The following is a 14,400-nucleotide window of genomic DNA, read 5'->3' as shown; positions in this document are numbered from 1 at the left end:
TAAATTCTGTTACCGCCAGCCGGCAGCAAGTGACCACATGCCCTTCTAAACGAGACGGATCAAGTAAATGAAGGACGTTGGCCAAGGCAGATACTTTCAACACTCATGCCAAAGTTTTCTACGAAGGGCAGAAGGATTCCTGGATTCGCCACCAAGAACGCTAACTGTTTACAAGATAAAAGGCCGAAAAGGTTTGCTTTGGGCAAGTCAACCTGGGCAAGGCGTATTCACATTAGGAGGCGCGCCGACCTGCGACCTAAATATATTGGTCTGTATTTTGATTTGTCCACAAGGAAGGGAAAAAAAGGCGCAGTTCTTAATACCGTTAGCTCCTGCCCCGGTGTTCAGATTTCCCATTAGGAACCAACTCTTCCATCACGGCTAACTACAACGGAATTCGTTTCAAAACACTTGACTTAAATATATGGGTGCGATGCAGCAACTGCCTTGCACAATGAACTGACCAAAGAATGCCGCTACTCTCCCCAAAATAGATGCGACTAATTGCAGAACGATTGCTACGTTCTAGATCAGGGTTTCTCAACCTCGGCCGCTTTGAGATGGGTGGACTTCAACTCCCAGAATTGAAGTTAAAGTCCACCCATCTTAAAGCGGCCGAGGTTGAGAAACACTGATCTAGATTCAGGCTGGGACAAGCACAGACATAGAAGGTGTCTAACATACTAGCGCTTGGGAGATTCTGCCCTAACTTGCTAGGAACAGCCACTGATTCAACGACGACAAAACAACAAGGAAGAAGTTGTCCTCAAGAGGATTCCCAAAGCCACCTTCAAAATCCAGCAAGGACTTACTGACCACAGAGCACAAGGTTTAAAAGGGACAGTTGTCCCAGGCGCTGTCACTGACCCTCCCATGGCTTTTCAACTTACAGAGAAGTTCAGGTTGTGAAGACACTGACGCCTTCAACGCAAAGGGCCTCGTTGGAATGTTTTTCTGGGTGCAAGCTTGGTGGACACCCAAGCTTGACACCCAAGCCAAGGGCACAAGAGATCACCTCCCCCAGCTTCTCACGGGGCCTCGCGAAGGGATCCTCCTTCGAGACGGGTCAATAAAGTTAGGATACGACCACTAACCAAGCTATTTACAAAGGAGGAGAGACAGCAAACCATGCCACCAAGGACCGTAAATCAGTACGGCTACGGACAATCTCTACGGTGCAATGACTTAAGAATGAGGTAATTGAAACCAGGCTGTAGTGTCGTGTTGTGGTTGGTGGACATTTGCTGAAAAAACTCAGATCAAAGGGCGGACCTCCTGGGTTCAGTTCGGTCTCTTCCTTTCTCTCCTCCGAAGAACCAGCCTTGCGTCGCCTCACGCCGGGTAGGTGCGGAGAAACTCCTTCAACTTGGTGGGGTAGTCGGTCATCACACCGGTGGCCCCCAGGTCAAATGCTCGCTTGTATTCCTGGTCTTCATTTAGCACCCAGATGTACACCTGAAGGGAACAGTTGGGAATCATCTAGGCGCCCCACTGAAATTCCTGAAAGTGAGCTTCAATCTCGCTGCATTCCTTAGTCCCCAGCTGAAATCAACTCTAGTTGATTGATCTAGTTGACTGACTGGAAGCAACCGCTTCACATTCATCCTTCACTGCCTATTTATTTATTTATTGCACTGGTGTAGGCTTCCACGGCTGGTATCTGTTGGGCTTCAGGGTTTAGTAACTGTGGTCTAGTCAACAGATTTCATGATGTTTCACCAGCAGCTGTGGCTGGCATCTCCAGAGGCAAGGTGGTCTGCTACGCAACTGAGGAGAGACTGACTGGGCTCCTGTCTTTATCGCCAGGTGACCTGAGTTCTGATTGGTCTTTAGCTGAGCTGGTTTCCGATTGGTGCAGGTTGGTGAGTTCCAATTGGTTCCAATCAGAAACCAGCCCGCACCAACCTGCACCAATCGGAAACCAGCTCAGCTAAAGACCAATCAGAACTCAGGTCACCTGGCGATAAAGACAGGAGCCCAGTCAGTCTCTCCTCAGTTGCATAGCAGACCACCTTGCCTCTGGAGATGCCAGCCACAGCTGCTGGTGAAACACCATGAAATCTGTTGACTAGACCACGGTCACGCAGCTCTGAAGCTCAGTAATGCCCAATGTTGGTTTGCTTATTCATTCAGTTCATTCATTCAATTTATTCATTCATTCAGTTTATAGGGCTGCCCATCTCAAATTTATGACTCTGGGTGGCTAATGAAGTTAAAAATATAAAAACATAAAACAACATACACACACAGACATATAAAACAGCAGCCAGGGTAAAAACAGATCTGTCGGTAATCATTAACATAACCAAGACACGGGCTCAACCCCACCTCCTGACCCCCAGGCCCGGTAACAGAACCAAGGTCTTTAAGGCCTCAGAGCAGGGTTCCTCAAGCTTGGCAACTCTAAGCTGCGTGGACTTCAACTCCCAGAGTTCTGGGAGTTGAAGTCCGCGCAGCTTAGAGTTGCCAAGCTTGAGGAACCCTGCCTTAGAGAAGACTGACATTAATCTCCTTGAATGCAGATTGCAAGCTTATTCTTTTTCTCTTTTCCCACCTAGAACGCTCTAATTCCCTGGTACAGAATTGGAGGGCAAACTCTGGGTGGCAGCTGGCCCTTGGGGAGAGAATCTTGTGGAACAAGTGGGCAGGGATAAATATTTCCCTGCTGGGAGATGTGGCTATGGGTCAGTGCTTTAAGTGGCCTAAGCCTGATTCAGGCCTCACACACAGGCATCGATGTGTTTCTCCCCCACAAAGTGGCAATCGCTCAAGCGAAGATGGTTCCAGTGACGTTTGGTAATTCAGTGGGCGGAGAACCAGTCTGAGGGGCGACAGCCTGTCCGCCCTTAATACACATCGAAGAGTTTCGGTTTGCTATGCCCTCAAGGGGGTGAACAAAATAGAACCACCTCACACACCTCAGCCTTGGGTGTTTTGTTTGAATGGACAAAGAACAAAATGGCCTCTGGTCTCAGGTGATCAGCACCAGTGGGTTTAAGCTGCAGGGAAGGAGATTCAGGCTGGACTTCAGGAGGAACTTCCTGATCGTACAAGCTGTCAGCCAGTGGAACAGACCGCCACATGAAATGGTGAGGTCTCCATCACTGGAAGTCTTCAAACAGAGGCTGGCTCTGCCTTCTTATGGTCTCAGTGGGAGAGCAAACACATGGACCTGTATTCCCTCAGAGCTTAGCTTTAGTGCTGGCCAGGAAGCTGAAGGCTGATGGCTGCCAGGAAGACCACCTCTCCTGCCCCACAGGGGCACAGGAGAAGGGCATCCTCTTACGCTCGGCAGCCAAAAGTCACTACTTGCCCCAGGTCAACTTGAGATGGAGGAACGCTGACAAGTATCTTGTAGAAACACTGTACCTGGATTCCTCGGGCAGTGAGGTGGTCAAATAATGCTTTCCTCATTAATAATCTGCGAACATTGGAAGGGGAACAGTGTCAATCGATGCCCCACGTCCAACTGTCCCCTCCCTCCAAAATACAGATTGACTGCAAAAAATGCAAGTCGGCTTCCCCTTTAAAGTAGCGTTCTGGATGGCTTATAAAAGTCAACACAGTATGCAGGGCCATCATCAAAAAAAGTGAAGATGGCGGCTGTGAGCAAAGCCCCACTGCTTTTTACTTACATTATAGCTCCAGATGCCAACTTGACTTTTTTGAGCCCCATGGATGCTTCTGCCAATTGAGATAACTGCACCAGGAGCATGGTGACAGCAGATCAATGTGACACGATGGAGAAAAGACTTTTTAAAAAATTTAAGATGAATTTTATCGAGTCAGAGGGCAGGAGGTCTCAGGCAGAGAAAGTATTTCCCGCCAGTTGCTAACAGGTCCTGAAGAAACTCGGTTTGCCTTGGCCATCTTTCATCATAAAAATGCTTTGGGGGCAGGAAGAGTCTCTGGGCATGTCGCAGGTCAAACTAATCTCTGATATGACTGCAGCCAAGTCTGAAGAGTACAACAGCAAGTAAGGTTGGGCAGAAGGATTTACAGGTACTCCTCACTTAACAACCATTCATTTAGTGATGGTTCAGACTTACAACAGTGCTGAAGAAACCAACTTACGACCAGTCCTCACACTTACGACTGTCGCAGCATTCCCACGGTCACGTGATCACAATTTGGGAGCTTGGAAACCGATTTGCATTTATGACTGCCACAGCATCCCGCGGTCACACGATCACCATATTCGACCTTCTCGGCCAGCTTCCGGCAAGCAAAACCAATGGGGAACTGCGTGATTCACGTAACGACCACGTGGCTCGCTTAACACCTGTGGTTATTTGCTTAACGGCCACCACTAAAAGGTCATAAAGTTGGGTCGTATTTGCTTAATGACCGCTTTGCTTAGCAACTCAAATTCCAATCCCAATTGTGGTCGTTAAGCAAGGACTAACTGTACTCTCCGCCCAGGGAGGGCTAACTTGGAAGGAGGCACTGAGTCATGCAGAGATGCAGCAGGCAGCCTCCTCTGCACACGTCTGCTCTGGGCTCCGGGAAGACTTGGACGGGCCCAAAGGCAGTTTGCCAACCACCAAGAGTAAACAACGAATCTGGGAAGCAGAGCGGATGCCCCTAAAACAGCCCGCTGCTTGGAAAAGAGACAGGGATTACCCAGAAGGTCAATGGAGTGGGGGGAGCTTTCTTGCGGGGGGAGGTCAGGGAGAGGGGTGAGAAGAAAGATAGTAAGAATGAAATAAAGAGCTCAAGCAGCAAGGGAATCTTACACGTCAATGAGCCATATGGTAAATCGCTGGCTTTTTGAGATCTTCTCTAATTCTTTCAACCTGAAATTAAAAGAACAGAAGCCTAAACGGAAGTGTTAACTAAAGGCCATCTCTGCCCTGAGAGAGCAGTGAGAAAGGGGACCACTCACAGTTGTCAAGGCAGCCCCAAAGCCACAACAGTGGGTCTCTATGGGTGGTCCTCATTTAATGACTTGTTCAGCGACTGTTCAAACTTATGACAGTGCTGAACGAGCGAGTGGCAGTTACAACCAGACCACGTACTTACAGCTGGTGCAGCGCCCCGTGGTCACGTGCTTGCGATTTGCAACCTTCCCTCCCAGCTTCCCACAATCAGAGTCAACGGGGAAGCCGGCAGGAAGTCAGAAGTCGTGGTCATGTGAGGGCCTTGCTTAGTGACCCGCACAATCCTCACTTAACAACGGCAACTAGGATTGCCAGAACTGCCATCGCTAAGTGGCGAAGTCACATGGTTCTTTTGACTTATGACCGTGTTACTTAATGGTGGAGTTTCCAGTCCCAATTAGCGTCGTTAAACAAGGAGTACCTGTATTGTCAAATTCGGCCCTGCTGGGCGTAGGATGCAGAAATTGGGTCTCTCTAGTTTCTGCACCTAAAGCGCATCTGGCCTGCGCTTAAGGCCACGTGCTTCTGTAGACCTGTGATCAGCAGTACGAGGCTGACCAGATCAGGCAACGAACTCGAAGGAAGGCTAGAATTCTGCTTTCTGAGATGGGCCATAAAAACAGAATCTTGCAAGTCTGCATTTTCCCTTTCCTCCTCCTCATACAGATTGCTTCTGACTTCTGTCGGGCTTCTATGCAAGATATCCAGGATATAGTGGAAAATATGAGATCAAAAACGTGCCATCAGGTTGTGGATGTGGTGGATGAAATTGAGGAACTTAAGGGTGATAGAAAAATGTTTTTTTTCAAGACTGAGATTGGGACTGTTATTGAGATGCTGGATGAAGACTGGATAATGGAGTTGGAGAAATCGAAGTGATCTGCACGCCCTAAGTGGAATCGATCTCCTGGTGGGATGCCGTGAAAAGAACTGGAATCTTTGAGGGGGGCAGATGGGCTGATTTTTTCAGGAGGAAAGCTCTGTGCATATTGTGGGAACTGCTTTGGTTTATTTTGAAATAGTGTAAGGGTTGAAGAAGGTTCATCTGGTTTGCTTTATTTCCTTTCAAAGATATGGAACTACTGCTTTGAATTGTTTCTGGTTTTGGGGTTTATGAAGATTGGGATTATTAAAACTGTTGTATTATTAAGTATCGTAGCAGACAGCTTACGTGCTTTTTAATTTGTTTCTTATTACAGTAGACAGAAATGCATAGAATAGTGGTAAGGTAAAGGTAAAGGTTTCCCTTGACGTAAAGTCCAGTCGTGTCCGACTCTAGGGGGCGGTGCTCATCTCCGTTTCTAAGCCGTTAGAGCCGGCGTTGTCCGTAGACCCGTCCGTGGTCATGTGGCCGGCATGACGACACGGAATGCCGTTACCTTCCCACCGAAGCGGTACCTATTGATCTACTCACATTTGCATGTTTTCGAACTGCTAGGTGAGCAGGAGCTGGGACGAGGAACGGGAGCTCACCCCGCCGCACGGTTTCGAACCGCCGACCTTCCGATCGGCAAGCTCAGCAGCGCAGTGGTTTAACCTGCAGCGCCACCGCATCCCTCAGAATAGTGGTAGGAAGGGAATAATTAAATATGTTTTATCTTTTGGAGGGAAGAAAGAGGTTTAGGAGGTTTATATGAACTCTTTGTCATGTTCGCCGTTGTGATGTTTGATGTACATTGTAACGTTTTGCATGCCATGGTGCTGGGAGACCTTGTACCAGGCTGTCTATCTTTCTTCACTGGGATGGAATGTGTTTGGGTTATCGTTTGTGTTCAAGGTCCTTTTTACCCATTGATTAGCAGAACTCGTTAGGAGCACCTGGGATGGGGAATTTGAAACAGTTGTACGAGGGGAGGGCTTACGTTCGCACTGAGGGTTTTTAGTTTGTATTTGGTGCGCTTTTGCTCATTCTCAGCTTTCTTTGTACTTGCATACTATTCTTAAATAAACCAGATTTTATTCAAGCTCTGGCTTGTGAGTCTGAGAATACTTTAAGATAGGCAACCATTACATAAAGCTGAGAATTCCTTTTGTGATACCCGTTAACTCCTTCGAAGTGCAATTCTTGTGAGGAAAATAGTTAGCGATGACAGAACTGAGACCAACGTCCGGGGTGCTGGAACCGCAAGCTGATCCAGCACCGAAGGGCCCCCTTCCCCCCGACATTTCGTTCTACCTGAGGGGCTCCAGCTCAAGCCCTGAGCTGGGGGGATCTAGTGATGAGGGAGATCCCAAGGCAGAGACGGCTGGTGCTTCCTGGAAGTACCGGTTCCCACTGACCCCAGAGGGGGAATCGACCAAAGTGGCACCAGAGAGACAGCCTGACGCCCGACGGAGGAAGGAATCGGGGACCCCTGAGAGGATGAGAAGGTTGGAGGCGAGGATGGATTTGGTGGAAGACCTGTTGAAAACCCTGTCGATCGCGATGGGTGACCAGGGAAGCCGCGACGAGAGTCCTCGCTCCGCGCAACCCTCCCCCCTCCCTAACGGACCGCCGATGGTCCGGAGCAGGAGGCGACACCGCGACGGAGCTTCGCTCCAAAGAGGGTCCTCTGGGGTGTCCTGGGGCCCTGCCGCTCCGCCCGCGGCGGGTTCCCCTCCAACAGGGAAGGTGGTAAAGGACTTCGCTGTCAAATTCGATGGGGACCCCACCAAACTATCCTTTTTCCTAACCAATGCAAAGAACTACATGAAGCAATTCGGGCTGCCCCTCCTGTTTGGTGACTGACCGCAGCACACAATTTACCTCCCAATTTTGGCGGTCCTTTTTGAAATTGATTGGCACCAAACAGGTGTTGTCAATGGCGTCGCATCCGGAGACGGACGGATCTACTGAGATTCTTAACTCAACCCTAGAGCAATTTCTTTGTGCCTACACCAACTACCATCAGGACAACTGGGTCGATTTGCTCCCCTTTGCTGAAGTGGCTTATAACAACGCTGTTCACCAGAGTACCGGACAAACCCCTTTCCGGGTTGTTTTCGGCCAGGACTTTGTTCCCATCCCTGAATTGCCGCAGCCCCCCTCTGCAACCATTACACTCTTTTTCTTTATTTTAATATAAGGGGGAGGAGTAACTGTACTTGATGATTTTTATTAGGTGTTAAAAGTGGAATGATTTAGAGAAATCACGTGGTGTTTTGGTTTCATGTAGAGTAAGAGATTGATTATGGAAATTTTTGTTTGTCCTTGCTGTTAATAGTCAGAAGCCACATCTTTTTGTAAATTTGAAAAAAAATTCTTTTGTGTTTTCGCACTTTTTTTAGTTTTTTTCTTTCTTTGTAGTTTTTTGGGGGTTTTTTGTAGTTTTTATTCTTTTCTTCAAACTTAATAAAATTTACTACAAAAAAAAAAGATGTGGTAAGAATGCTTGGCTTTATGCTGATGCTTAAAAATCTTTAGGGCAGTGTTTCTCAGCCTTGGCTACTTTAAGACGCGTGGACTTCAACTCCCAGAATTCCCCAGCCAGCCATGCTGGCTGGGGAATTCTGGGAGTTGAAGTCCACGTGTCTTAAAGTGGCCAAGGTTGAGAAACACTGGTTAAGGGAGACAGATTTTTCTATAGTGGCCCCCCAGTTATAGAAATTCCTCCCCTGTGAGGCTCAACTGGCACCTACATTAGCATCATTTCAGCACTAAGGAAGACCTTTCTATTTTCTTAAGCTTTTTCTTTTCAAATTGCATTTGAATTCGTATTGTTCTATGTTTTGAATGGCCGCCTTGCTGCTGTCCAGCTGATGCTGGGGTTTTCATTTTGCATTTCATTTGATTTTGCTGCATATGGTTTTATCTGAACTGTATTCTTTTTAAGCAGGCTTTATCGTAAAGGGCCCAGAGAGCTTCAGTATCGGGTGATTTTTGATTAATGAAATAATCAATCAAATAGCTCCAAGGTACAAGGCTCACTTGTTGCCATGCTGGAAGTTCTGCCAAAAAGCAACTTACTTGAGAATGATGGAAGGCATTGGGATCTCCAAGAAGTCCTCCACGATTGGAAAGAAGGGAAGGAGGCCCGTGTAGAAGAGACCAAGGAGGAGAAGGACCCGGCGCAAGCAGAAGAGGATAGGGATGTGGGCGTTCTGAGGAGAAAAATCCAAGGACATCACAGCAAAGTTAATTCATGATGGGCTTCAACCCATTATTGCACAGACAGACTTCTCGATTTAGGGAATGTTGCTCAAAAACACCATCTGAGGCCCCCATGAGAACCATCCATACAAACTTTCATACATGCATTTGAAAATGTGATCTGAGGCCTCCACAGGAACCATCCACACAAATTTACTTAGCTACATGTATATGAGCATTTCATCTGAGGTGTCCACGCCAGCTATCTGTATGAATTTACATGCAAACAGAAATATTAAAATTTCATCTGAAGCCTCCACACCAGCCTTTCTCAACCTTTTGACCCTGGAGGAACCCTTGAAATATTTCCCAGGCCTCGGGGAACCCCTGACCATTCAGGCTCAAATGTAGGCCAGGAGTTACAAAATCATTATATTCATTTCACGGGTAGACCTGTCTAGATGCCTTAACAGCGTTCCTAAACTAAAGAAGGAAACTTTAATGTGAAGTTGAAATCATTTTTTAAATAAACCGAGATCTCCAGTGACTCTCGTGGAACCCGAGGGTGCCACAGAACCCTGCTTGAGAAACCCTGCTCCGTGGAAACCATCCGCCCAAAATCCATATGTAATTTACACACGTACAAAGATTTCATCTGAGGCCTCCATACGGTCCATCCATACAACCATATACACATGACCACATATGAACATAGCATCCTCTTTCCATATGAACGGGACAGAGAATTCTGTAGATGGTCAAGAGATCCCAGGGAAAAAGGAAGGGTAAAACATAATCAAGGAGAAAACCAGCAGGGTCTAATTTTGATTATTTACCTCTTTGTGACACTTCTCCACAACCTCGTGGCTGACACTGCCCCAAACTGTCAAGCGTTCTCGTTTGTAACAGCTCACCAATTCAGAAACCTAAGATCAGTAGAAAAATGAAATGGATTTAAAAAAAAAAACCCGCTGTAACAGTTGCAGTTGGAGTTGCTACATTACTTGGTGTACTACAAGTAGTCCCTCACTTATGACCATTCGTTTAGTGACCATTCAAAGTTACAACGGCACTGAAAAGAGTGACTTACGACCGGTCCTCGCACTTACGACCATCACAGCACCCCTGCAGTCACGTGATCAAAATTCAGGCACTTGGCAACTGGCTCACACTTACGACAGTTGCAGTGTTCCGGGGTCACGTGATTGCCACTTGTGACCTTCCCAGCCAGCTTCCAACAAGCAAAGTCAATAGGGGAAGCCCGATTTGCTTAATGACCGTGGTGATTTGCAAAAAAGATCATCAAATTGGGTGTGACTCACTTAACAACTGCCTCACTTAGCAACAGAAGTTCCAGTCCCAACTGTGGTTGTAAGTTGAGGACTACCTGTATTAATCTAGAGGTCAAGGCCTTCATGCATGAAAAATGGTAATTAGTCATGTCTTTCCAGGAGGTAGGCAATAAGGAGGACACTGGATTCATGGCTGAAGCTAGAAATAAACCAAGTAACTTCACCAGCTTCAGCAAAGGATCGTTACCTTGTCGTGGTGCTGGAGCTTGAGCACCTCAATGATGCCATGAGCTAAACCGTGAAGGGCCACCCAAGACGGGAAGGTCATGACAGAGAGGTAAGACTAAACGTGATCCCTGGGGAAGGTAATGGCAACCCACCCCAGTATTCTTGCCGTGAAAACTCAATGGATCAGTACAACCAGAGATATGTCGGTATACCATCGGAAGATGAGACCCCCCGGTTGGAAGACGGTCAAAATGCTACTGGGGAGGAACAGAGGATGAGTTCAACTAGCCCCAGACGTGATGATGCAGCTAGCTCAAAGCCGAAAGGACGGCTAGCGGCCGACGGTGCTGGTGGTGAACGGCGAATCCGATGTTCTAAGGATCAACACACCATTGGAACCTGGAATGTAAGATCTATGAGCCAGGGCAAATTGGATGTGGTTATTGGTGAGATGTCAAGATTAAAGATAGACATTCTGGGCGTCAGTGAACTGAAATGGACTGGAATGGGCCACTTCACATCAAATGACCACCAGATCTACTACTGTGGACAAGAGGACCACAGAAGAAATGGAGTAGCCTTCATAATTAATAGTCAAGTGGCTAAAGCAGTGCTTGGATACAATCCAAAAAACGATAGAATGATCTCAATTCGAATTCAGGGCAAGCCATCTAACATCACCGTGATCCAAATATACGCCCCAACCACAAATGCTGAAGAAGCTGAAGTAGAGCAGTTCTATGAGGATCTGCAGCACCTACTGGACAACACGCCTAAAAGAGATGTTATTTTCATCACAGGAGACTGGAATGCTAAGGTGGGCAGTCAAATGACACCTGGAATGACAGGTAAGCATGGCCTGGGAGAACAAAACGAAGCAGGACATAGGCTGATAGAGTTTTGCCAAGACAACTCACTCTGCATAACAAACACTCTCTTCCAACAACCTAAGAGACGGCTTTATACATGGACTTCCCCAGATAGACAACACTGAAATCAGATTGATTACATCCTTTGCAGCCAAAGGTGGTGGACATCTATACAGTCAGTACAAACAAGACCTGGAGCTGACTGTAGTTCAGATCACGAACTTGTTCTTGCACAATTTAGGATCAGACTAAAGAGATTAGGGAAGACCCACAGATCAGCTAGATATGAGCTCACTAATATTCCTAAGGAATATGCAGTGGAGGTGAAGAATAGATTTAAGGGACTGGACTTAGTAGATAGGGTCCCGGAAGAACTCTGGACAGAAGTTGGCAGCATTGTTCAGGAGGCGGCAACAAAATACATCCCAAAGAAAGAGAAAACCAAGAAGGCAAAATGGCTGTCTGCTGAGACGCTAGAAGTAGCCCAAGAAAGAAGGAAAGCAAAAGGCAACAGTGATAGGGGGAGATATGCCCAATTAAATGCAAAATTCCAGAGGTTAGCCAGAAGAGATAAGGAATTATTTTTAAACAAGCAATGCGCGGAAGTGTAAGAAGACAATAGAATAGGAAGGACAAGAGACCTCTTCCAGAAAATTAGAAACATCGGAGGTAAATTCCAGGCAAAAATGGGTATGATCAAAAACAAAGATGGCAAGGACCTAACAGAAGAAGAAGAGATCAAGAAAAGGTGGCAAGAATATACAGAAGACCTGTATAGGAAGGATAACAATATCGGGGATAGCTTTGACGGTGTGGTCAGTGAGCTAGAGCCAGACATCCTGAAGAGTGAGGTTGAGTGGGCCTTAAGAAGCATTGCTAATAACAAGGCAGCAGGAGACGACGGCATCCCAGCTGAACTGTTCAAAATCTTGCAAGATGATGCTGTCAAGGTAATGCATGCTATATGCCAGCAAATTTGGAAAACACAAGAATGGCCATCAGACTGGAAAAAATCAACTTATATCCCCATACCAAAAAAGGGAAACAGTAAAGAATGTTCAAACTATCGAACAGTGGCACTCATTTCACATGCCAGTAAGGTAATGCTCAAGATCCTGCAAGGTAGACTTCAGCAATTCATGGAGCGAGAATTGCCAGATGTGCAAGCTGGGTTTAGAAAAGGCAGAGGAACTAGAGACCAAATTGCCAATATACGCTGGATAATGGAAAAAGCCAGGGAGTTTCAGAAAAACATCTATTTCTGTTTTATTGACTATTCTAAAGCCTTTGACTGTGTGGACCAGAACAAATTGTGGCAAGTTCTTAGTGGTATGGGGATACCAAGTCATCTTGTCTGCCTCCTGAAGAATCTGTATAACGACCAAGCAGCAACAGTAAGGACAGACCACGGAACAACGGACTGGTTTCAGATTGGGAAAGGAGTATGGCAGGGCTGTCTACTCTCACCCTACCTATTCAACTTGTACGCAGAACACATCATGCGACATGCTGGGCTTGAGGAATCCAAGGCTGGAGTTAAAATCGCTGGAAGAAACATTAACAATCTCAGATATGCAGATGATACCACTTTGATGGCTGAAAGCGAAGAGGAACTGAGGAGCCTTATGATCAAGGTGAAAGAAGAAAGTGCAAAAGCTGGCTTGCAGCTAAACCTCAAAAAAACCAAGATTATGGCAACCAGCTTGATGGATAACTGGCAAATAGAGGAAGAAAATGTAGAAGCAGTGAAAGACTTTGTATTTCTAGGTGCGAAGATTACTGCAGATGCTGACTGCAGTCAGGAAATCAGAAGACGCTTAATCCTTGGGAGAAGAGCAATGACAAATCTCGATAAAATAGTCAAGAGCAGAGACATCACACTGACAACAAAGGTCCGCATAGTTAAAGCAATGGTGTTCCCCATAGTGACATATGGCTGCGAGAGCTGGACCATAAGGAAGGCTGAGCGAAGGAAGATCGATGCTTTTGAACTGTGGTGTTGGAGGAAAATTCTGAGAGTGCCTTGGACTGCAAGAAGATCAAACCAGTCCATCCTCCAGGAAATAAAGCCAGGCTGCTCACTTGAGGGAACGATATTAAAGGCAAAACTGAAATACTTTGGCCACATAATGAGAAGACAGGACACCCTGGAGAAGATGCTGATGCTAGGGAGAGTGGAGGGCAAAAGGAAGAGGGGCCGACCAAGGGCAAGGTGTTGTTGTTTATTCGTTTAGTCGCTTCCGACTCTTCGTGACTTCATGGACCAGCCCACGCCAGAGCTTCCTGTCGGTCTTCAACACCCCCAGCTCCCCCAGGGATGAGTCCGTCACCTCTAGAATATCATCCATCCATCTTGCCCTTGGTCGGCCCCTCTTCCTTTTGCCTTCCACTCTCCCCAGCATCAGCATCTTCTCCAGGGTGTCCTGTCTTCTCATTATGTGGCCAAAGTATTTCAGTTTTGCCTTTAATATCGTTCCCTCAAGTGAGCAGCCTGGCTTTATTTCCTGGAGGATGGACTGGTTTGATCTTCTTGCAGTCCAAGGCACTCTCAGAATTTTCCTCCAACACCACAGTTCAAAAGCATCGATCTTCCTTCGCTCAGCCTTCCTTATGGTCCAGCTCTCGCAGCCATATGTTACTACGGGGAACACCATTGCTTTAACTATGCGGACCTTTGTGGTCAGTGTGATGTCTCTGCTCTTAACTATTTTATCGAGATTGGTCATTGCTCTTCTCCCAAGGATTAAGCGTCTTCTGATTTCCTGACTGCAGTCAGCATCTGCAGTAATCTTTGCACCTAGGAATACAAAGTCTTTCACTGCTTCTACATTTTCTCCCTCTATTTGCCAGTTATCCATCAAGCTGGTTGCCATAATCTTGGTTTTTTTGAGGTTTAGCTGCAAGCCAGCTTTTGCACTTTCTTCTTTCACCTTCATCATAAGGCTCCTCAGTTCCTCTTCGCTTTCAGCCATCAAAGTGGTATCATCTGCATATCTGAGATTGTTAATGTTTCTTCCAGAGAATTTAACTCCAGCCTTGGATTCCTCAAGGCCAGCTTGTCG

General features: G+C 46.7%; 1 protein-coding gene across 2 annotated transcripts in view; it reads right to left on the bottom strand.

Moving 5' to 3' along the window:
• Nucleotides 1-1,137: 1,137 nt before the first annotated feature.
• Nucleotides 1,138-14,400, bottom strand: part of GDPD1 (glycerophosphodiester phosphodiesterase domain containing 1) — a 41,441-nt gene continuing 28,178 nt past the window's right edge. For both annotated transcript variants that reach the window (XM_063296468.1, XM_063296475.1), the window contains exons 6-10: nucleotides 9,786-9,875; nucleotides 8,827-8,960; nucleotides 4,737-4,796; nucleotides 3,370-3,421; nucleotides 1,138-1,455 (exon numbers count right to left, since the gene is read on the bottom strand). In XM_063296468.1, the coding sequence (XP_063152538.1) occupies nucleotides 1,333-1,455; nucleotides 3,370-3,421; nucleotides 4,737-4,796; nucleotides 8,827-8,960; nucleotides 9,786-9,875 (459 nt within the window). In that variant the 3' untranslated portion in view covers nucleotides 1,138-1,332. The remainder of the gene's footprint in view (nucleotides 1,456-3,369; nucleotides 3,422-4,736; nucleotides 4,797-8,826; nucleotides 8,961-9,785; nucleotides 9,876-14,400) is intronic.

The sequence above is a fragment of the Candoia aspera genome, chromosome 1, assembly GCF_035149785.1.
Source record: "Candoia aspera isolate rCanAsp1 chromosome 1, rCanAsp1.hap2, whole genome shotgun sequence".
NCBI classification, from domain to species: Eukaryota; Metazoa; Chordata; class Lepidosauria; order Squamata; family Boidae; genus Candoia; species Candoia aspera.
This window is presented reverse-complemented; position numbering and strand designations above follow the sequence as displayed.